The 24,901-nt window shown below is 37.9% G+C and overlaps 1 protein-coding gene across 1 annotated transcript; it reads left to right on the forward strand.

Moving 5' to 3' along the window:
* The first annotated feature begins 7,639 nt into the window (after window positions 1–7,639).
* On the forward strand, window positions 7,640–24,412 carry KIF11 (kinesin family member 11). The gene is made up of 22 exons (XM_071748664.1): window positions 7,640–7,968; window positions 11,007–11,139; window positions 11,272–11,369; window positions 11,466–11,544; window positions 11,884–12,069; window positions 12,156–12,280; window positions 13,650–13,740; window positions 13,945–14,187; window positions 14,297–14,392; window positions 15,068–15,156; window positions 15,659–15,746; window positions 16,515–16,703; window positions 17,832–18,039; window positions 18,338–18,510; window positions 18,804–18,926; window positions 19,821–19,979; window positions 20,366–20,505; window positions 21,092–21,371; window positions 22,367–22,589; window positions 22,839–22,993; window positions 23,300–23,416; window positions 24,168–24,412. The coding sequence occupies exons 1-22, from the start codon at window positions 7,703–7,705 to the stop codon at window positions 24,285–24,287; spliced, it is 3,381 nt and encodes a 1,126-aa protein (XP_071604765.1). The 5' UTR covers window positions 7,640–7,702; the 3' UTR covers window positions 24,288–24,412.
* Window positions 24,413–24,901: the final 489 nt, after the last annotated feature.

Here is a 24,901-nt window from a genome sequence, read left to right on the forward strand (position 1 = left end):
GGGGAGAGAATTCCCCCTGCGGGAGCTCTCTCCTTCCGGAGCCCGCCCGCCGCCGCTCGCTCACCTGCCCCGGGCGGTCTGCAGCACCGCAGCTTCGGGCGTAGGGCTCTGCTTGCAGTATGGGTTTACGAGAAGTAAATTCTGCATAAGGTTGGACTTCTGTTATAACACCATGTATTTGATTTTCTGATGAGATACCTCTTTCTTATTTTTTCTGGTAGATTTCCCTCTGGCAAAGTAGTGTTGTGGCTGACTGCCTTAATTCCTAGGGCACGAAACTACCCCAAAACAGCGCACCATTTGTAGTTTTAGTAATGTCCTTTCTTCAGATTTATCTGTTTCCCTACATCCTATTTCTCAAAAATGAAAGAAAACCAAAAACACGACAGCCCAAATCACATACAAAAAAACCCCTCAAAAACAAAACCTTAGACGTTTACTGCCTGATTTTAATCCAGGGAGATATCATCTCAGGTTTTGCCACTTCTTTCCTTTTATTACAGGTATTATCTCACACCTGGAAGTTCACAGAACCCTCCTCCTGTCAAAAAGGTAGAAGTGACCTGACAAGTCATCTAAGGTTATTTCTGCACCCAAAGACAAGAAAGATAATGTATCAAAAGTAGCTTTAAACTAGTCAGTTTTGGTCAAAGTAGCTGTTAGAACTGGCAGTATGCTACTCCATGTGGTCAACAAAATCTTTGGGGATTTGGCGAGACATTCAGCTGTACCTGAGCTACCCAGATTAAAACATTCACATCTACATCACTTAAACCCACACTTCTGGTCTTGATTTTGACAGAGAACTGTCTCTCAGGTTAACTAATCCTGCTTGGAGCAAGGCAGTTCATAATTTTCTACTAAACTAAATGGTTGGATTTAGAACTGTGTGGGAGCCTAATTTTAACACATGTTAACTCCTGTGAAAATGAGGATATCTTTGTCTTGATGGGGTCTAGCATGACGCAATCTGTTTTTTCTTTTCCATTTCCCAGTATATGTAAAAGTCAAGACCAGGCCAGAGGGAAAGAGGACAGGATAAAGGTGAGATCTTACATCTTACTTCCACCCCATTGCCCGTGCATCAGATAAGGTAATACAGTTGCATCTGGCAGAAGGTATCAGGTGCATGCCTCTTGAAGATGTGTCTCCTTCCTCTCTGAAGCAACTGGGGGATTAAGGAGCTGTGAGTTGGAGTTGCTCTCTTAAATTGGATGTGTAGCTGTAATGTTTCTGCGTTTATTGTTAACACAACTTCTAAGCATGTTATATGAGTTACCACGTAGGGGTGAAATCTTTAAAAATTGAGAGTTTCAAGCAATTTATTGCTTTTTTCAGGTCTGACAGAGAGTTTGCTAGCCTAATGCAGCTGAATGTATATTTAGCTAATACTGGCCTTATTTAGCTCCTCTGATAAATCCGATCTTTCCCTATAGATGCCTAGGATGTGCACAGGGACAGTCCTGGGAAAGCAAAGTAGACTACCACAACAAACTGTGGTGGTCTTCTCTAAAGGAAGTGCTTCTGTTTCTGTAGCAGTGAGGATGAAAGATCACACTTCCTCATGCATTTAACATAACTATAGCAGCAGAGGTCACACCTACTGTACTTTAGACCAATTTAAATGCTGTAAGCTTTTTTAGCAGCTGTTTAGTGGCACTGATGTTTATACGAGCCCTCATCCACTATTTTGGATATCTTTTCCACGTTTTAAATATATTTTTAATATGACACCATCAGCAAAAGAGGACTTTAAATGAAATTTGTTTCGTAGTGTTGTTCAACAACTTGGATTTCTGCCCCCATGAAACTTTGAATACTCATAAACAATTGGTGTTTTCAGCCCTGCCTTCTTCATCTGCCCTTGTGAAAAAACAGGTGGTGTGCAAAAGATCAAATTAATTTAGCTATGATTTAGAGGAAGTGTGGAAATTATTAAAAAAATCCCATGAAGAAGCCTTACAGAGTTGCTGAGTGGAGATGCCTCTTCAGGATATATGACATAACTGCAGGAAAAGCGATTCTTCAAGCAGTCAGGTTACAAATAACTTAGAGTAAAACCAGTATTTTATGTTCCTCTTGAAGCTAAGAGGCAGCTAGTCTAAAACTTAATGCAGACTGATATGGTTCAAATGGAAGGATATTTTTCTGAATTAAAGTCAAATTGTAACTGTATATAAATATGCTTTGTAGCAAGCTGGCCTCAGGTTGGAAAAAAAGCATAGCTTACAGTTGTTATTTCCACACCAAAATAAATACTGGCAATTTCATGACAAGGCGTATATGAGAAACATAGTCTGTTGACTGCTCTCAGTATAAAAATACTGAATGAAGCCTTAAAATATTAAAGTCAAAAGAGAATTTTTATTACGTTATTGGTAATATTAAACTCTAACAATATTTTAGTACAAATCAATTTACTTGCTGCTGATTCAGTGCTGCTAGTTCCATAGGGAGACCCTTCTATAGCCACTTTTAGCTCATACACAATGTAGCATGTTGGTAATCAAAACAGGTGTTACTAAGCCTTGAAGAAGTCTCACCTAAACTTATAATTTTTATTAATTATATCTCTGTTAATATGACCTTTCTTAATTCCTACCTAATAATTATCAACAGTGTCACTGTTTGTCAGGCCTCCTTACCTGTAATTACCCAGGTCATCTGATACAAATACAGGGAAAACACTGATTTATTTTTGTTTTTGAGACACACATTGTCTATGAACAGCACTATAATACACTGACATTGTTGGCAAGTTTTAGTGAAAAATTTTCCTTTTTGATCAGTAAGTGGGGATCAGTAATCTCTACTGAAGTCATTACATTGGCAGTTGTGTGTACTGTTACATAATCTGTTTTTCTGTAATGTTTTTGTCTCTCTTTAAAAATAAAATGCATTTGTCACAGATGATGTACATCTCTTCTTAAAGATCCTTCTCCCAAACACTATTAAGACTACCCTAAGTATCCTTGTTTCTTCTTTCCTGTGAAATGCTATCTCCCTGTTACCAGTTTGCATTTATAGTGTACCAGTATCATTAGGCTATACCTAGTCAAAGAAAATTTGTTATCTATGCTATAAATTGACCCTGAAAAACTGAGCTGCAGCTATTAAATCATATACATTTTTTAAGCTAATTTGATTAGAAAGAATGTGTTTTCCACTTATCATAGCTATGGCAAAAGTAGCAATTAGCCACATTCAACTCCCAATATTTAAATAGATTCCTCTTGTTTAAATGTAGATTTGAATGAGCTCCTATTCTTCTGTGTTTATAAGAGACGTTTATATTTTGAGCAAAATTCAGACTAATGCCAAGTTACACTTTCATACTAGAAAATGACAAGCAAGCAGAAATGGGAAGAAAAGACTTCTTGTCTTCTAGTTCTTCCTTCTTTTATATAATCCATATGAAGGAGTATAAAGCAAAAGGTAAAGATTTAGTATGTTCACATACCTGCATTTGTTTCTTCAGTGTAACAGTAGCTCCTACGCAATTGTCTGTACAAGTTATTTTTGCTTTTAGCATATATGGAATACAAAAAGCAAGTAAAATAAGAGCGGGCACAATACATTTGCAAGGGATATCACTTTTATCTTATATTAATTTTCCCACTTGGTCTAATCTTCACTTAACTAAAAAAAAATTATTGTGATTTTTAATGTTCATTAGAGGAAAACAAAAATAGCGTGCCTTAATAATACCAACCCACCAAACTAATTTTGGTTGGAAAGTTAAGCTCTGAGTTGGTTAGAAAATACAGGTTCCTTAGTTTTCTGTGCATATATTTTTAAGTGTTTTGTTACAAGCATTTTCTACAGAATAAGTGCTTTTTTTTCTGGGTTTGAGGCCAAAAGGTTAAAAGTTTATATTGAAGAGCAGTAATACATCTAGCAATTACTTCCAAATATTAGTCCTTGCAAAGTCATCTTATTTTCATGTAATATGTTTACTTTAGGACTGTATTGTTTTCAGTGGTATGCAAGCAGTAAAGCCTTATGTGGAGCAAAAAGAAAATACTAGCTCAGAAAGGCTGAAAATGAAAATTGTTATTAATCATGATAAAGATCTCATAGCTCTTGTTCTATCCCACCATCAGCCTGTGTTTAGAATGGCAGACAAATTTGTTGAATATTAGTGTTTTCTAAATATGTTTCTGCTCACAGCAGACTAAGAATCCAATGCTTGCTTTCCTTTTTTGTAAAAATAATGTGTTTCTCAGATCCTGTTCTTCATGCCTAGTATAAGATTGATAGGCTTGGATATTGTTCTAAACTTTGAGATAAATGGTAGAGGAGCATAATTTGATGCTGATTCATATCACTGTTAGAAAAATTACCACAAGCCTTATAGGTTAGGATTAATTTGTTATTAATTTTAAGAACTTGCAGAGGAGATGTAAGTTTCAAAATACCCAACTTTAAAAAGAGGAAAGGGAAAGAAAGGGAAAGAAATTGAAAGAAAGGGAAAGGAAAAGAGGAGCCTGAAAAACTATAGATGTGTAACCTGAATTTCAGCAATGGGGAGAGCCCTAGAATAACAGAAAAGCACTGTAGCACTGTAGGCTATGACAGGTAGATGATATGAGATTTGTTGAGACCAAAGACCAGTTAAATCTTCTCTTAATATCATCTTCTTCCCCTCTACCCACAAGACCTGTTATCCCAGCATAGATCTCCATCTAGCAAAGCTTTTTATAGCATCTCAAAGAAGGCTCTCACATGGAAGCTAGGGTGACGTAAATGAAATTGCTACTGAGAAGATGGGAACTTGTACACAATGAGGGGCTCACATGGTCTAGTTTCAAATTAAAGGATAGATGCATGGTGCTTTGTCTTGAGCCTTTTAATTTTCATTCTGACAAAGAGTTTTCCTGGTAACCGAGCATGCAGTACCAGCCTGTAAACATGTTTTAAGTGAGGTGTAGAATTCAGAGTGTTTTTTATGAATTGCACCAGAGCAGAGTCCTGCAGACAGGGCCAGTGAAGTGGCAGCTCTGCTGCAAATGTGGCAGGCTGCAATGAGCCACCACTGACTGATGGGACAAAAGGGTGCCCTGCTGAGGAGAATGCTGTGCAAATACAAAGATGATCTTATTTTTTCTAAAACAGGCAAAATCATGTTTCCACTACATCAGACATTGGCCAGGTCTTCTTGAATCAGAGAATGGCTAGGGTTGGAAGGGATTTTAAAGATCATCTAGTTCCAACGCCCCTGCATGGGCAGGGACACCTCCCACTAGACCAGGTTGCTCAAGGCCCCATCCAGCCTGGCCTTGGCCGCTTCCATGGAGGGGGCAGCCACAGCTTCCTTGTACATCTTGTTCCAACATCTCACCACCCTCACAGGAAAGAATTTTTTCATAATGTCTAACTTAAATCTCCCCTCTTCAAGTTTTAAACAATTTTCCCTTGTCGTCTTGCTACCCATGTAAAAAGCCCTAATTCAACTTTCTTGTAGTCCCTCCTTTAGATACTGGAAAACCACTATAAGGTCACCTCAGAGCGTCCTCTTCTCCAGGCTGAACAACCTGTTCAGCCTTCCTCAGTCTGTCTTCACAGGGGAGGTGCTCCATCCCTCTGATCATTTTACTGTGTCTCTGGACACATTCCAGGAGTTCTCTGTCCTTACGTTGCAGACTTCATAACTGGACATAGTACTGCAAGTGGAGGTCTCATCCAGGTGGGGTCTCACAAGAGCAGAGTAGAGGGGGGGAAATGCCTCCCTCGACCATCTATCTGTGCTTCTTTTGATGCAGCCCAGGACCCAGTTGGCTCTCTGGGCTGTAAGCACACATATATGGCTCATGTTAAGCTTCTGGTCCACCCCTCCACCCCCAAGTCCTTCTCTGCGGGGCTATCATCAATCAATTCTCCTCCCAACCTGGATTTGTGCATGGGTTTGCCTCAACCCAAGCGCAGAACTTTGCACTTGGCCTCGAACTTCATGCAATTTGCACAAGCCAACCTCTCCAGCCTGTCAAGGTCCCTCTGGATGGCATCCCTTCCTTCCAGTGCATTGACTTCACCACACAGTTTGGTGTTGTCAGTAAATTTGCTGACGGTGCATTCAATTCCATTGTCCATATGACCAGCACAGATGTAAAACAGCACTGGTCCCAGTACTGACCCTTGAGGAACACCACTCATCACACATCTCTATTTGGACACTGAGCCATTGATCACAACTCTTTGGGTACAACCATCCAGCCAGTTCTGTATCCAATTAGTGGTCCATCCATGAAATCCGTATCATTCCAGTTTAGAGATCAGAATGTCACACAGGACAGTGTCAAATGCTTTGCACGGGTCCAGATAGATGACATCTGTTGCTCTGCCTTTGTCCACCAAGGCTGTGCACCTTAGTGAAGGACTTGCCCTTAGTGAAGCCATGTTGGTGGGCAACAATCACCCCTTTGTTATCCACATGCCTTAGCAGAGCCTTCAGGAGCATCTGCTCCATGAGCTCACCAGGCGCAGAGCTAAGACTGATTGGCCTATAGTTCCCTGGGCCTTCTTCTTTGCCATTTTTGAAAATGGGGGTTGTGTTTTCCCTTTTCCAACCAGTGGGAACTTCTCCAGATTGCCGTGACTTTTCATAGATGATGGGCAGTGGCTTTGCAACTTCATCTGCCAGTTCTCTCAGGAGGTGAATCCTGTGTGAATCCCATCAGGTCCTATGGACTTGTTCACCTTCAGGTTCTTCAGGTGGTCTGAAACCTGCTCTTTATCTACAGTGGTGGGATCATCCTTTTGCCAGTCCCTGCCTTTGGCATCTGCAACATGGAGGGGGTGACCAGAGTCTTTGATGGTGAAGACATCAAAGGGCCAAGTAGTCAATGAGTACCTCGTCTTCTCTACATCTTAGGTGACCAGCTCTCCTGTTTCCTTCTGGAATGGGCCCACATTTTCCCTAGTCTTCCTCTTAACATTGACATACCTGTAGGAATTATTCTTGTTGCCTATAGACTCCCTTGCCAGATCCAATTCTCTCTGTTCTTTTGCTTTCCTAACCTACTCTCTTGCTCCTTAGTACTTCTCCCAGGGTATCTGTCCTTGCTTCCATCCTCTGTAAACTTTGTTTTTACCCCTAATTTTCTCCAGGCATTCCTTGCTTATCCACGGAAGCCTCCTGGCACTCCAGCCTGTCTTCCTTATCTCATTTTAAATGTGATGTTTAAGACAACGTGGACTGACTGGAGAGCCAGTGTGGAGAGAAGAAAGGGTGGCCAGAGAGTGTGACTTGTGATGAAAGATTCCACGGATGATGTGTGTCAGAGGAGAAGTTTGGAAGCCCTCAAACGCACGGACGTGCAGCGGCAGCCGCGGAGGGGGCAGTGTGTGTCTGCTGCCCCCTCATGAGCGCCCTGAGTAGTGGTGGCAAACAATAGCTGCACGGCAGGTTCCTATTCAAAGCGGTGTAGGGGACCGGGCCAGGCGCCGTAACGCAAATCCGCCGGTCCCGGACCGCGGGATCCGCCTCACTCCGCCACCCCGCGGCCCCTCCGCTCCGATTCTCCTCACCGTGCCGCCTGCTCTGCCACCGGGCACCCCCGGCACACTCCCCGTCCCCTCTTGGTCACGTGGTAGCGATCGGGCACTACAGCCCCCAGCATGCAATGCACTCACGGCGGGACCGGGCGTTACCGTCACTTCCGCTACGCCTGCGCGTCACCGCCAGAATTTGAACGGATGTCCCATGCTGCCCCGCGGGCTGCCCCTGATTGGCCGGGCAGGGGGCGGGTGCGTTCTTCAAACCTCGGCGGCGGAGCGCGCGCCCCCGGCAGGAGCGCGGCGGCTGAGGCGGGCGGTTGGCTCGAGCCCTGAAGCAAGGCGGTCTCTTCTCTCCCCTCTCCCCCCGGCAGGTTCCGCGCTCAGGCTCGCTATGGCTTCCCTCAGCTTCCAGGGCGGCGGCACTAAGAAGGAGGAGAAGGGCAAGAACATCCAGGTGGTAGTGCGGTGCAGGTAGGTGCGGCGTCCCCGCTGTCATCCCTTCCTGCCCGGCGAGCGTTGGAGGTTGACCGGCAGCAAAGGCCCGGGGGAACCCGATGAGGTCTTTCATCGTTAGTCCGTCTGGGACTTCGGTCTGAAACGTTTGTTGCGCTGTTTCTCGGTGGTCCCGGGATGCCCGATGAGCCTGGACCGTCGTCGTGTGACAGGGGCTGGTGGGGCGCCGTGCACCCCGGGGCTCTGCCGAGGGCCGCTCAGCTGCGTGGTATTTCTCCGAGTGTATTGTCAGTAAAGAGCCCGCTGTTAAATCCAAACGGAGCTCGTTCCTCCTTTTTAAAACACCTATCTGAGACGTAAGTGTTATGTGCTGTGGTGCCGAACCGTGTAGCCAACACAGCTAATCGGCACTTCCAAAAAATCAACGCTGCTGTGCAAAATCGAAAATCAATACAATAATAATTATTATTAATAATCAATAATAGTTATAGCTTAAAAAGGCCAAAGTTTCTATTTCCTGACTTGATTCACTGCACACTCAGTGTGAAGTTGTGTAGAAAGGTTATTAGTATCAACGATATTCAAGACACGAAAAAAATTGAATTTGTATTCTCTATAAGCTTCTGTAAGATGCCACTACTGTTTTAACAGCTAATAAGCCCACTTAGCAACCTTCTGTGTAACCTCAGTAATGCAGACTCTCAGAATTCCGACAAAAAGCTATGAGAATCAACTTCTTAAATAATAATCATCAGCTGCCTTGGTCGATAGGATGAATTTAGCGTTTAATATGAAATGACAGATTTAATGTACCATAAAGTTAGGTTCTTTTTGAATTTTGAGGTAACTTTGAAGACCACTTTGAAGTGGTACACACCACTACTGGACCTTAAATGCTATTAAAATGTTGCTTGCTAAAACTCCAATATTGCTAATGGGTTAAGAATAGTTTTCAGAAATGCCTGTGGCAGCTTTTTTTTAGCTAGAGTTGTAAATGTTAGCTTACATATTATTTTGCAGTCAGTGTGTCCTCACTTCTACAAATGCAGAATGAAAATAGAATTAAAAGCTATTTTCTCTTATTTTTGCAAAATAACTAAAGTTGCTGGAACAAACGTTATGGTAAAAAACCATTTCGGAAGCACTTGATTGTGAAACGCTGTCAAGCAATTTTCGTGTCCATCTGATTAGTCTCAATTGTTCGTGAACAGGAGCCTCCTAAGTATCAGTGTATATTTTAATTAAATATAATTTTCAGTATGTTGATAACATCAGTATTGCCAATAGTTTTGTGTTTTCATTTTTTTCCAACTCAGGCTAAGTCCTACGTCAAGATTTACTCTTTAACCCCTGGAAACTTTCTAGCCCAGCCTTGCTCTTTCCTCTTGTACAGCTTTTCTTTTTCATAGAGCTTCAGTGTGTTTGAGCTAGTAAACGTTCCTTTACCTTTCCTTTTTCTTCTGCTCATCAGTCAGGTTCTACTTCATCTTACAGATTGGTAGATAGATGCAATAGTCTTAATTTACTTCCAAACCTGACATGTCTGAACTTATAGAAAGACATTTTCAAGCAACATATTCACTGTGCTTTGGTAAAATGTTAATTTTGAAACTCAGAATGCATAAACTAGCAGATTTAATGTGTATGTTAATATGCTTGATACTAAGGGAACGAAGCTGTGATGAAATGCCACCATGGCATACCAGGCTGCTGCTTGCCTGGTAGTGCATGGTGACATCTGCTCCAGCCTAGAGGACTTGTTCCTTTAATCTCACCTTTGTGAGCTATCATACCATTAGGCTCCTTCATTTCACTAGTTCAGTGTGATATCATGACAGAGCAGAATATATTGATTGTTCAGCCTCCTACTCTTTTAAAAGTCACAAAGCCAAACCTTTAACTTGCCCCTGTGAAGATGACGTTAGTGATCATTTATTGTCGGAGTCCTGTGAGTCAGTTTTGCACCAAAATATCTAGTGGTTTGGCTAGAATATAATACTTCAGCCTCAGTGCTGTGTTGAGGAAGAAATTTTAGCCACAAGAGCCAGGAAACTCAAGATGCTGTATGCTTGTTGCAATTTTTATTTTTTTAATGCAATTTAAAGATACAGCATCTGAAGTGGTTTTGCTGTCAAAATATTTTAAAGATTACTAAAGTTGAAAAACTTGTATTTTGAGGTTGTCCATTCAGATCAGCTACATAGATATCATAGATATTAAGAACAATAGCACTACTAAATGAGTAATAAAATAGCATTTCCTGCTTTTAGCTTTGAGCTCAATTTTTATTCCTGTTGTGACAAATTGTTGCAAATGCCTCTTCAAGGAAAATCGTGTGCACCAGATTTAAATTAGTGAGGAAAAAAAACATTCAAATGTCTAAACTTTTGTTATACCTCTCTGTTAAACTTTACTTACATCTCAGATTAAAAGGAATGTGGCCTTATTTTTCTCCCAAATACAGTATTTTGTCTTGTTAAATTATATTCACATTTCGCTAATACAGTTCGAATACATCAGCATTAGAAAGGTTCTGGTATTGCTGTCGACTGTTACGTTAATAGAATTTCTTGTGCTTTAGTGTGTTGTGTCATCAGTATGAGATGTACACTTGTGTAAATGAAAAAAGGAAATTTTTACAGTTAGATTGATTCACTATTGCTTTAATTTATTCATTAAAATTTGCCCTATTTGAAGGGTCTTATTAATTAGATATTTACTCTTCCACCCCCCTGCAGTTGAACATTTTCTGATGCAAGTTAGCTGCCTATGTGCACATTTAAATAGTCTTAAAAGTGTTTATAGACTTTTTTAAAAAATGCATATATAAAAACTAAAAACTTGATTTGTCCCACAGTGGGTGGAAGGATAAACAAGGTCTGGAAAATGCCAAATTCTAGCCAGTTTTCCTTAAACAATCATTAAGCAGGTTAAAAACCTGATGTTGCTTATACCTGACCCTGGACCCTTAAACTTGAGTGATATTACTGCTTTGTCAATTTATGTTCTTGTTAGCAATTATATTAATCTGATATTCTGAACTTCTGTGTTTTTAGGCCTTTTAATACTTCAGAACGTAAAGCAAGCTCCTACGCAGTTGTAGACTGTGACCAAGCAAGGAAGGAAGTCAGTGTCCGCACTGGAGGAGTGACAGATAAAACATCAAGGAAGACTTACACGTTTGATATGGTAACTGCTTGTCAAGTTGGGGACTTTCAGAAACAAGCTAGAACAGTTCTCCTAGATGGGCTGTTTACTGTACTCTGTGATGCTGTATGTTACTTTGTGGCTAAATGGGATGTGTTGTATTTGCCCCAACAGGTTTTTGGAGCTCAGGCAAAGCAGATTGATGTGTACCGGAGCGTCGTGTGTCCCATTTTGGATGAAGTTATTATGGGCTACAACTGTACAATATTTGCGTAAGTAAGCTAATAATTATTATTAGGAAATTTTTATTTGCGTTTTAGTTTCTTGTTTACTTTTCAGGTTGTTCTTTCTTTTTTAAATTCTCATAGTTATGGCCAAACTGGTACTGGTAAGACCTTCACAATGGAAGGGGAGCGATCACCAAATGAGGCCTATACATGGGAAGAGGTATATTTTCATTCCTGAGATCTCACTTGTTTGTGCTATAGTTTAAAATTAGGTTTTCTTTGGCCTTCTGCAAATTAAGAAGTTGATGCCTTTCAAATCCTGAAGCTGGCTTTTCTTAAATGTTTGTAAATTGACAAATAGTCTCATTCATTTATACAAAAATCAAAACTTTATGTTTTTAATGCATTCATACAAGTCTTTGTGATATTATATGGGAGATGATCTTTTTCCAACGTATTTTTGCTTATATCAAATTAGACTCTTTGGCTGAAATTCCACCCCACCACCTGCAAATCTTTCATTTTATTTTTGTATGAAATACTTTCCTTTAACCTATAGGATCCACTAGCAGGTATAATACCCCGTACATTGCATCAAATATTTGAAAAACTCACAGAGAATGGTACCGAATTTTCAGTGAAAGTCTCTCTTTTGGAAATCTATAATGAGGAGCTTTTTGATCTTCTGAATACTACCCCTGATGTTGGAGAAAGACTGCAGATGTTTGATGACCCTCGAAACAAGGTTAGTGCTGTCTTCCAAAATTTATTATGTTAAGGCTTCCAGGATTGTTGAGAGATGTATAATAAGCATGCATTATTTTCTGACAGAGGGGTGTAATTATTAAAGGCTTGGAAGAAGTAACTGTACACAATAAAAACGAAGTCTACCAAATCCTAGAAAGGGGTGCAGCAAAAAGAACAACTGCAGCTACTTACATGAATGCATATTCCAGGTACAAATCTTCCCAATTCAGAAATTTTGTTTTGTTCTTGTTTTATTAAAACAGGATCTTTTGAAGAAGTAAAAGATGATGTAAGAATCTCAAGTATCTTTTTCTCTCCTCACCAGTGGTAGAAAACGGTGTGTTAGGATTTGTTACTGAAGCTAGAACTTCAAAATACTGCTAAGATATGTTTTTTCCAGCTCAACACAAGACCCTCTTTCAAACCCCAGCTTCTGAACACTTGCTAACTGGATTGTGGAAGCTGGGGTTAAGACTGAGGTGTTTGGGGTTTTTTTGTATGTCAATGCAGACTACTTCACCTGATTACCACTTGTAGTCAGAATCTAGTTTTACTGATTTCTCATTCTTGAATTCTAGATGCACTTTATATGTCCCTATGAAAAAGTAGTGATCCACAGTGTTGCAATAAGCAAGGAACACCCTGCCCATGTGTGAGGGTGGTGAACAGGTTGTTCAGGGAAGTTGTGGATGCCTCATCCCTAGAAATGTTCAACACCAGACTGCATGGGGCTTTGAGCAACTTGGTCTAGTGGGAGGTGTCCCTGCCCATGGTGGGGGGGGTGGAACTGGTTGATCTTTAAGGTGCCTTCCAGGTGAAACCATGCTATGATGTCATCTTTTAAATTAAAGATATATTGTGCACATCTGTCTGCTGGTGCAAGGGACTGAATATTTGGCTAGTGTAGATTAGAACACAGAATTAATTTAATCCGAAATTACTGGGGGTTAGAGAATTTATTCTGTCTGAACTGTTGTTTTATGCCTGGTCAAACCCATGAAATTTGATGCCTATGATTTTCTATATATGTAATCTTTCTATTGTAAGAACTTATTGAAGAAATAAACTAAAGCTAAAATCATCTTAAACTGTACTGCTATTTTGAATGAAAACTGAATTGAACTTCTGATTTTTTAAATATTTGATTTGGCTAATCTCTGGTTTTCTTAGCCTGAATAAAGAAAACTAAGTTTCTTCATCCCACATTCTATTAAACTGTTTGTAGCATATTGGCTAAAAAATTGACAAGCCAATTTGCTTGACACGTCTGAGTTGAGAACACACAAATGTGAACAAAAGCATGTTTCTCTTGGTTTTGATTTAAAGATAAAATTTACGGAGATTGAATGAGTCAAACATAATTCAGTTGCTTGATCACCAATTTTAAGTGCTGTATTCATATGTATACACACAAAAATATACTTGGTATAATGACTTTGTATTAAAATGTGTATGTTCCAATTAGTAGGGCAAATGTCCTTCAAAAGAGCACAGATGCCTAACTCACAGCAGTGTCATGTAGCAAGCAGTTCATTTGGTGTTAATGGGATATCTGTCTGAAACTGAATTCTTTTATAGCCGTTCCCACTCTGTGTTTTCAATTACCATCCATATGAAAGAAACAACAATAGATGGAGAAGAACTTGTTAAAATTGGAAAGTTAAACTTGGTAAGTATTTGAACTAAATTTCATAGATTTAATTCTTAAAGTAAGGAACTAAAATAATCTGACTTCATTCTCTTGAGAAAGGTGGGCTTTTTCCCTATAAGGGGAAAATTAGTTCTTTCATGAAGTGATATAAACTGTGTCTGGCACTCTGAGAAATGTCTGTCCCATTTGAGACAGGAATATTTCCTTCCTCTTTTCTTTTAGGTTGATCTTGCAGGAAGTGAAAATATTGGTCGATCTGGGGCAGTTGACAAAAGAGCTCGTGAAGCTGGAAATATCAATCAGTCTCTCCTGACACTAGGAAGAGTTATTACTGCTCTAGTAGAAAGAGCCCCACATATTCCATACAGGGAATCTAAACTCACAAGAATCCTTCAGGACTCTCTTGGAGGTCGAACAAGAACTTCAATAATTGCCACAGTTTCTCCTGCATCTATAAATCTTGAGGTAAATTTAAGTCTGAAAGTCTATTCCTAAAACAGATACTATATTTTGTTAATGTTACAAAAATAGTTGTAAGCTCAAGCTGACCTTGTATTACATCTGTTTATCACAGGAAACATTAAGTACACTAGAATATGCCCACAGAGCAAAGAACATAATGAACAAGCCTGAAGTTAATCAGAAGCTAACAAAAAAAGCTCTTATTAAGGTAAGCTAGACGTTTACCCTCACAGATTAAGTTACAGGTTAGGTTTGATTCTTATTAACATTTTTTGTTGTGCAAGAATAATGAAGTTGTGGAGAAGCTATAAGTAGAAGCTGTGCTTTTCTGAAGTGGTTTTACTCACAGAACTGATACTTTCATAGCTACTTGTACAGCATTAGGCACTTTGCAGATACTGAAACTGTTGCTAAGACTTAAGCTGGCCACAGAGGGCTACTGCTACCAGCCAGGACTGTGGGAATTACCTGTTTCCAAGTTAGTGGAGAGCCACTAAAGGGCACTGAATGTTTTTTTCTCAGCTTGCTATATTAGCAGCTAACTTGACTAGAAACTGCCTGAGTTAAAGTCAACTTGTCACTAAATATGAATAAAGAACCAATATAAAGTAGCTGACAGATACTGAAGAAGCTGCAGTTTCCATTGTAAACTGTTATATGCAACCAAGTACAGTTCAAATGGGAGGATTCAGTGATCTGCATTGAAATAGTATGAATTGAAATTTTGCTGTACTGAACTTACTTGGAACAGAAGTGAAGTGCTTTGCTCCTGTGCTCATGCAAAACTTCCATAGTGCACTGTCTTTGTGAAGTATCTATTAAGCTAAATCTTGAAGACAAAGTAGAAATTTTCAGGTTTACATGTGATTGTTTCTCTCTGCAGGAATATACTGAAGAGATTGAGCGTTTGAAGCGAGACCTTGCTGCTGCACGAGAAAAAAATGGAGTCTATATTTCCCTTGAAAATTATGAGTATGTCTCAAATTTCTATAAAAAGACTTAACAGCACATCTCAGATACTGGTACCTGTTCTTATACAGAAATACTTTCAGATCTCTTTTTATACCAGAAAATTTAAGAGAATTGAGCTGACTGGTCAACTTGTTATTAAGAAATTAATTGTTAGACAGAGGTGTAAGGAGTAGGTTAGCATTGAAGATTTTATGTCAAATTTACCCCGAGTATAGCCAGAATGCTGATTTACCACCATGCAGCCTTTCTTTTACTAGAAGCTCTTAAAGGAGAGCACATTTGAAATAGCTTGTTTCACTTTGTAAGAGGGCTAGTTTTCACATCAAATTTTCAATGGAAAATTGTTTTAAATCTTTTCTGCATTAAGTGAAAATCACCCACTTTCACACAGAAGTTAGCAGTACTTATTTTTCAAAATTACTAAGTATATAGTATAAAAACAGTAGATAGTCTTGAAATCAGGTCTTACTTGACTAATTGTTTGTTTTAATCCTTGCTTGAGAGCCCTAAATGGAAAGCTGACAGTTCAGGAAGAACAAATTGCAGAGTATATGGACAAAATCAGTGTAATGGAAGAAGAAGTGAAAAGAGTAAGTGACATTTCTCAACTATGGCTTCAATTTGAAAAAAAAGATATTTGGGGAAGGAGGAAAAACTTGAGCAAAAAAACAGTCTAAAAAATTTTTGTTCTTACAGTTCCCCAGTTAGTCAAGAGTGTAAACTTCCTGATTCTTTAAATTAGTTGAAATATCATATATGGAATGGCAGAGTGCAATAATTATTTTGTTAAAAGCCGTTTTATTGTCTACAACTTTACCTTTAATTTCCTTTGTTTTCAGCAAAAATCTGCTTGTAAAATGGTAGCATCTCAGTTGACAGGTTATCTGCTTAGAAACAAAGAATAAGGAGAAAGAAAAGGTGACGAGCTCCCATTGATGAATTACACAGAAAATGGGAGCATTGTCTTTAAAAGAATTGCAGATGTTAAATTGCTCAATTATATATTCTGTGTAATCAGCTTTACTGACTCTCTTATTCTGTCTACTTAAGTTTGTTTAATGTAAATTTTTTTCTTGTGCTGTAAGGATTGTTGTGTTGGTCTTGTGGTTTGAGTGAGGAAGTAAGGGATTATTACAGTGAAAATGGTGTTAGTTTGATATTTTCAGTAAACACTGAGGCTGTGTAAAGCTATAATCTAGTTGTAAGACCTCTGAGCCTTGCAACTCAGGAAAAAACTACATCTGCAGGTGACAGTTTGCTTTCTGGTTTTGTGGCATAATTTGAGAGCTGTGAAACAAGACTGTGAAATGACAAAAAAACCCCAGTGTTGCCCAATTGATATTTGTCTTCCACTGTAGATCACTGAACTGTTCACAGTTAGTAAAAGTGAACTTGAACAATGTAAAACAGATCTTCAAATCAAGGAGAAAGAACTGGAAGAAACACAAAAAGATCTGCAAGAAACCAAGGTTCATCTGGCTGAAGAAGAATATATGGTTTCAGTTTTGGAAAACACAGAACAAAAACTTCATGGCACAGCTAGCAAGGTTGTCACAATTCTTGCACCTAACTGTAATAGTAGCTTTACTTCTTTAGGAGTTTCATGTGCTGTTCAAGGAAATAATTGCTGTTAAAGCATGATGCGAGCATGACAAAACCTGAATTTAAGACTGAAAACTAGGATCATTTCCCTATGTATGATATTATAATGACATCTTCTTAAGGACTGCAGGACTTCCTCTGTGGTACCATTAACAGTTGACTGCTAAACTGATTGTTCTGGAGCTACCTTTCCTTCCAGGCCAGTTTGTCACGATATATTAGATACAAGCTTTGCAATATCTATTGCCATTAATTATTTTGCAGAATTAGTAGTTTTCTTTATCAGAAAGTTACGGATGACCCTACAATAGTTTTTTTTCTGCAAAAAACTTTGCAGAGATGTGTGCAATAACTTACACTCAACTGTGTGAATAATGGAATCTATTGTCCTGTCACCTCTGTGTTAGGGTGTGGTATCCCTGATGTGGGGAGAGAAAGTGAGTTTCCTCCCCCTTAAACTAGGGGGTGAAACTTTATCTTAATTTAGCATGAATGTTTCTTTCTGTTTGCATTCCTGTAAGGTTGGGAGGGGGTACCTAGTTTTTTGTGTGGGGGTTGTGTAGTATTTGTGTGAGAAAAATGGGTACAAAGTTATGCACACTGACTACAAAACCAAAAATCCAATATATGTTTGAATCCTAGATTAGTTATTATAGAACTAGTACTGAAATGCCCTTGCTTGGATACTGTTAGATATATGTATTGTCAAATCTTTCAGAAAACGTTGAAGTGGTCAGGAATTTTTTCAGTTGTTTTTCTGTGATAAATGAGATCTTAATTCCTTAGGTACTGAGTATGTCCTTTGTTAATGCTTTGACTTTAAAATCAGAACAAATGGTCTCCAGTAGGAAACTTTTTCCTTAGTTCTTTGATTAGAAATTACAAAATCAGGATTAAGAACAGTTATATTTTGGTGATATTAAGGGAAGATCCTATCTTTTTAGGGAAGTATCATAACTGTAGTTAAAAAGGATACAACCCCCCCTACATTTTTAAAAACTACAGTTGCTTTTTGTTGTGTTATATATGCTTGACTTCTTATTTAAAGATTGACTAACTTTAAAAAATTGTAGTTACTCAGTACAGTTGAAGAAACTACAAAAGATGTATCTGGTCTCCATGCGAAACTGGACCGTAAAAAGGCGGTTGATCAACACAATGCTATTGTCCAAAATACATTTGCAGGACAAATGAATGCTTTGTTCAACAAAATACAAGATTCAGTTAATGAAAACAGTTTGAAGCAGCAACAGATGTTAACTTCTTACACAAATTTTATAGGTAAGTGCAATACCTGTATCAGTGTATCATCCTTAATTTTCACGATAGTAGTGCCAAAGACATATTTCACAATAGTAGTGCCAAAGACAATTTCCTAAAATGGATCTGTTTTATGAAGTGAAAGAAGCTTTGTTTTAACTAATGTCATGATTGAAGTTGCACCAATAATGTATCTGGGATGATCAACAGCCTTCCTGTGCCATAAGAGGCAATAAGGTGATGATCAATAGAGTTCCTATCTTATATTATAACCTTAAAAAAAAAAAAGAATTCTAACTCTTTTTGATTTCTTTCCTAGGCGACCTGCTGTCTACCAGTTCTTCAGCAGCTAATATTCTTGCATCACTTGTATCTGCATCTTTTGCCACTGTTAAAGAATTGGTGTTTACCGAGGTTTCTCACGTGTCTGAAAAAATAACACAACATGAGAATCTATCACTCGATTGTAAAGCTGAGCTGCTGAGATTAATTGTTAGTAAATTTACATATTCTTGAAATATCCATATATGAAACTGTTCTTGATCAAAACAAAGGGGTTCTATAGATTTTGTTTAGTTCTGACTCTGTCTCTGCTTCAGCACCTAGCTGTGATTATGCCCCTCCCTGCTTCCCCTCCCATGTATGTGAGAAGTACAAGGTGTAGTGTGTGTCCAAATATTGTAATAGCAGAGTAGATGATGTGTATATGGGTATCTCCATACCAATGTAAATGAAGGAACAGTCATTCCAGGTTGTTTTGGTTTCTTTTTTACTGCTTTCCCTAGGAGGAACATGCATCTGGATTAGGAAGAGCATTAAATAGCTTGACACCCATGGCAGAATTTGTCTTGGGGCTGAATTATGACTTTCAGAGTAACATGAAGAAATATTCTGCTGTGGCTGACAAGGTAATGCACACAACTTCTCTTGTTCTCTGTTTTATTTGATTTATAGCTAACACTTTGGGTTTTCTGCAGTGTGTCAGTGTTTCCATTTCTGTTTTGAACTTTTCTCCTTTATTCTGTCTCAAGTTCTATCTTTTAGCTCTTTCTTTCATATTTCTTTTCTGCTCCAGAGTGTGTATTGTCACAACTTCTCACCTAAATGCAACAGTGATAAGAAGTAGGTGCTTAAAGCTATATGTAACAAATATTTGATAATATCCTTAATGTACTCTTTCCTGTATTTCAATACCTAATTTAACCAGCTTAGACAAGCCTTATCACTCACTTTCTCCTGCTCTTGTACTGTAATAAATTTTCTTCATAGTCACTTTGATTTGTGGTGTGCTGTATCCTGTTAACCATATGAGCAGACAACACTGCACTTACAAAATAATTTCCTTCTATTTTTAGTTCTAGTCTTACCTCAATGTTTATGCAGAAGTGCAAGCTTCACTTATTCCTTTTTGACAAAAGCAAAATCTTTGTTCCAGGTGACGTTTTCTGACTGAAAAATTTCCCTCTTCTGTCAATTACAGCTCAAGTTAAATCAATGCTCCTTGTCTAGAAACTTTTTATTGCTTTTCAGACTTGGACAGCAAATGGCTTGCCAGCTCTTGCTTCTTCCTTTTGTCTTAACCAAGTACTTTGTCTTTCTTCCTGTTTTTTCCAATTTGCATGCTTGCAAAAGCCCATGCCAAGTAACTGCTCTGTAACTTCAGATTTATATAGACGTTACTTTGCACCTTTTATGTGCAAAACATCATTAGTGCTTTTAAAAATTTCCTTGGGGCAGAGTTTGTTTCTATGTAAATTATCCTAAAAACAAATATCTAACTTTAAATAAAACTTTTTTCAAAGATGGAGCATCATAAAAAGGAAATGGATACCTTCTTTGGAGATCTTTCTCTTGCTCTGAAAAAATTACAGGAAGAAACAGCCAGTGGTTTTACTCAGCTTCAGAATGATTGTGAGAATTTAAAAGAGGAAGTGGAAATGACAAGGCTGGCACATACAAAGGTATCCTTAGAGGAAGAAGAAATCCTGAAGAGTGTGATTGCTTGCTGTGATTTAAATTCTTTGTAGATGTTTAACAGTCTTTAAACTGTTTTACTTGCTTCTGAAGAAATGTAAGAACAGTAATTTGATCCTAATTATTTTCAGCCTTTGTACTACTTTAGGAAGCTTATGTAGGAAGGTAACAAAAACCTTTGCTCTGAGCATGTTCAGTATATGTATTTATCTCCAAAAGCGAAGTGCCTATATCTTTAAACAAAAAATATACCTTCAGCTTTAGTATGTTGAAAGTTTTATTGGCATATTTTAAATAAAGGCATTCAAGTACCCTTTAAGAATGTTAAAAAGTGCAGAATTAACAGTGAAATATATGATGTTTTTCTTAATAGAGTGCAGCCGAATTAATGTCCTTACTGCAAAGCCAGCTTGATGTGTTTGCTCAGGAGACACAAAACAACTTAAGTAATGTATTATCAAAAAATAGAAGCTTGAAGACCACCATCACTGCTGTGCAAGAAGATGTTCACCTGTAAGGAGGAGTTTACTTTTGGTGTATTCTAAGGCAAGATAAAAGTATATATAAAGATATCAGCAAAATTATATGCTTTTTTTATATACTTACAAAGTCTTCTGGACAAGACCTGTATGTTAGAGCTGAGTGCTCTTACATAATGTAGATCATAGTTCACCTTCCTCAGAGTAAAATGTAGCTCTACAGGGCTTTTCCTCAGAGTTTCTTGACCATATTGCAGATAAGTGACTGGGGTTTTGGGGCCAGTATACTGATGAATGGCCCTCATTATGGCTGCACTTCAGGACTTCATGTCACAAAGACTTAGTTTGAAGTAGTATTGTATCATGCTTCATTCAGCTGCAGGTTGAGTAACTAAGTCCTTGCCAAAGTTGTTGGCTTCTTGTTTGTTTCTTTTAAGGTATTTAATAAACCCACTGTTTGTAGTGCTGCAATTTGTAGATTTGCTAAATAGAGCAACATTATAATTCATTTGTTTGATAGAACTGCACTGCCTAACTGGTTCTGGCCTCATTTCTATAAGTAGAATGTGTTAAAATCAGTCCTTCAAAATTTCTGAGTTATTACAATTACGTTGTTGCAGGAAAACTACAGACCTAGTCAGCAGTACAACTTCCAATCACAATGGATTTATTACATCTCTGGATAATTTCTCTCAAGAGCTCAGGATCATAAATGCTGAAAACAAGAGGATCCTGGAAGAATCCACTGACCACTGTCAACAGTTTATCAGCAGTCTCAAAAATATGTCTCAGAATACTGGTAAATGGGCTGAATTTACGACCGCTCAGATAGTCGACTTTACCAATCAGCAGCTCTTGTCCTTAAGTGATGAAAAACAGCAACTTCAGGTTTTACAAAAGGTACCTATAGTAGTTTGTAGTCTAATGTAGTATTAAGACAAACTTGTAGAGTAGAATTTGTAGGGCAAAAAAGTTCTCACTTATAGTCAGAACTAAATTGTTCTTCTTTGATCAGAGCAAGCTTGTCTTGTGCAGATTACATACAGGAAATCAAAAGCTTAATTTAAGAGCAAGACTGAAGTACAATTAATCTTGAAAAATTATTAATCCCATACAACTGAGTTCTATTTGTAATTTGAGTTTTTTACATCTTTTTGGCAGCATGTATCTCTAATTCTAAAGCTTTATCAGTAATGTCTCTAGGAGATGCACACAACAATCAAATACAGACTATGTTCTGGAGGATGCAAATTACTTTATTGGTCAAATGGATTAGCATTATTGGATAATTCATTCCTCTTAGGTATCTATTAGTTCCGGCCTCTGATCTGAGAATTGTTATCTCTAATTTTGTTTTTATTTCCACCCTTGTTTTATTGTTCTAATACCTAATGAAATGGGCAAATCCAACATTTTGCCAGCTTTCAGAAAGAAAAGCTTGTCTTTAAATCCTTTGCAATCTTGAGTTCCCTGTATCTGATAAAACTACGAAACACTTCAGGAGCTTCACTCCAGTTTTCTTTTTTTCTACAAATGTGTAACACTCCCAGTGTTTGTAGGATTTTTCACTTTAACTTGATTATCCTAATTCTTTGCAAGGGGTCTCATCTGAACCAGATGGCATCATCTTTACACTTTCTGAAATGATGATACTTTCTTAGAAACTTACCTTTTTCTGAAGAGAGTTCTCAAAATGAGTGTGTCTAAAAATGGCACTGAAACATCTTGGTTTGAGGTCTCAGTTGTTTCGTTTCAGGTCATATCACTAATTATGCACCACATCTTAGAAAAGAAGCCATAACATTATTTTTCCTGCTAACTCAAAGGTTTTTGGTGAGTTACTTAAGTAACTTATGTTTGGTTTTTTGGGTTGGTTTTTTTTTTTTTTTTTTCAGAAAAATGAAGAAAACTGTGATAAAGCAATAGCTGAAATTGCTGATCATATTGGTAGACAGAAGGCTGCTGAAGAGAAGGTACATTTTGACCTTCTTGATCAGATAAAGATTGATCAGGAGCTACTTCTGGAGCAGAAGCGGGCACTTAATGAGGAAGCACAGCATGGACTGACTCAGGTTAATGATTTCCTGCAAGAGGAACTTAAAGTGGATATTCCAACAGGTATTTAAATTAGGTTGGGGACAGAATGATCTTACAGAAAGCAATGTGAGTTGCAGAATTCATAAGTGGAAGTTAATGGGAACATTATATAATTAGCAGCCTTATACCTTTCTTAAGGTGCATGCGAAGAATGATCACTGAACAAAACAAGGTTTCTGTACTGAGTTAATGAAAAAATTGATCTTTAGTTAAAGCAGCTGCTGAAATTGTTCAGTAGTGCCTTTCATTCACATACAATTTTCATTAAAGGGACAACTCCACAGAGAAGAGACTACCTTTATCCAGTCACTCTCGTGAGAACAGAACCACGGGAACTTCTACTGGAGCAATTAAGGCAGAAGCAATCAAAGCTTGATGCTGTGCTAAACAGTATGACAAAGGAGATGGAGGATGATGCAGATCAGGTATGTGTATTAATGGCAAATTAGGCTCTTTGAAGATTCCACATCTTCAGAAATTTTTTCATGCCCCTGTGGAGAGCTGACTAGAACCCCAGGGTCGTTTCAACCTTTGTGTTTTACAGGGTAGTTGGAGTCATGTGTACTGAGCTTTTGACCAAAAATAGTATCTTGATAGATAAAGGAAGATGTTAATAATTTAGAGAATTGAATTTCTGTTTGTCAAATGCCTCTGTAGATCTTGTTATGCTTAGTATATCCACCTAGGGAATTCAGACATTAAATAGACTTTTCTGAAAACTTCTCTTTTAGGACGTGTTAGAAGAGGAAGAAGGGTTGCAAGAATCCAGTGAAAGCTTTCCTAGTGACAAATCCTTACTGGATACAGACATATGTTGCCACTCAAATGGTGGCATTCCCTTTTTCCAGGTAACTATTAAAGGTAGCTCAAAAAGCTGAGTATTTAAGAGCGAAGAAAAATTATTGATCTGTAACAGTGCTGTAGCCTAAAGTCTTGCCTACTGTCATTTAGTGTAGGCTAACACATTCTTTAAATCTTGTACAGTATGCTTTGTTAAACCTGAGCTAAAATAACAGCAGGTTATGATAACAGTTAACACCAGATAATATAACGCAAATTTCTGACAGGCTGTAGAAAACTCCCTCAGAAAATAATTCTGCATGAAAAATATTGTCATAATTTCCTTAATGTAAACATGTTTTAATTGAAAAGTTGAAATTACATATAGAGTTTTTTATTTGAGAATAGACAGAAATATTAGCATTCTTGTATCTTCCCTGCTTGCTGTTTTCTGGTGAGTGGTTTGTTTTGTTGTTTGGTTTTTTTAATTTCCTTTTGATTCTTTTGCTCTACCAATGTATCTGTAAAACCCTGGTGTATTAGGCTTGGGTTTGGCTTGGGACAGAGGGAGAGGAAAGGCATTTACTTGTCATGGATCCCTTCAAAGTAGCTGAACTTCCAGATGTCTATAATGAATCTCTTTAGTAAATGCAATATTAATAGCCTTTTTTTCAGAAGTTCTACTGATTTTTTTTTTTTTTTTTTTTTTTTTTTTTTTTTTTTGAACACTATATATTGTGTTATACAAGAGCAAGTAGTCTAATTTTTTCATATTCTCTTAACATGGATAATTTATTGGGCATTTTCTTTAAATCCCAGCACAAAAGGACTCACAAAAAGGATAAGGAAAACAAAGCTATGGTGGAGAAGAACAAAATAGAGGATATGACGGAACAGTTTCTTCCCAAATCTAAGCCTCCGTTAAGATCACTGAACTAAGATGCATCCACTGCAGATCCCATCTTTAAATACTTTGTCTACTGAGCCTTAGCTTTGGTTACTTTCAGTCTTTGTATATAGTGATCTATTGATACCAACTAGGATCAAAAGATTGGCCTGCTAGATATCCTGTCTCTGTCCCTTTTGTATATGATGTAGCTTGCATATTATATGTATTATATTAATGGACTTTTAAAAAAAAAACAACAAAAAACAAAACAAAAACCAACCAAAACCTGCAGATTATGGTGCTGTGTGCTGAATAGACTTGTATGTTGTCAAATAAGAGATCCTTTTCTGTTTCTCAATAATGTAGAACAAAGCAGAAATGGAATGTGGAAAAATGCTTTGTCAGCATTGGCAGCTACAATTTTATTTTTTTTTAATTAACTGTAAGTGTTCTCATTTTGTTTCTGCTTTTTAGTCTGATTCCTGGTTTTATTAAGTGGGTATCTTTAGACTGGGTTACCCCAAATCACTGATATATGGAAAACAAATGCAAAAGCATCCCTCTCAGAGTAAAATAAGTTTACATGGCTTTCATATTGTGTTATCAGGTTTAATTTAGATAAACACCAGCAACTGTGTTGTCAGTCCTGTACTGTCAAAAAAGG

The sequence above is a fragment of the Heliangelus exortis genome, chromosome 7 (genome assembly GCF_036169615.1).
Source record: "Heliangelus exortis chromosome 7, bHelExo1.hap1, whole genome shotgun sequence".
NCBI lineage: Eukaryota > Metazoa > Chordata > Aves > Apodiformes > Trochilidae > Heliangelus > Heliangelus exortis.

Coding starts and splice junctions, on each gene's coding strand:
- KIF11 (XM_071748664.1), top strand. CDS start 7,703: ATGCTGCCCCGCGGGCTGCCCCTGATTGGCCGGGCAGGGGGCGGGTGC. Junction 18,927..19,820: donor ATTCTGCTGTGGCTGACAAG/GTAATGCACACA, acceptor CTTTTTTCAAAG/ATGGAGCATCATAAAAAGGA. Junction 23,417..24,167: donor GTGGCATTCCCTTTTTCCAG/GTAACTATTAAA, acceptor TTTAAATCCCAG/CACAAAAGGACTCACAAAAA.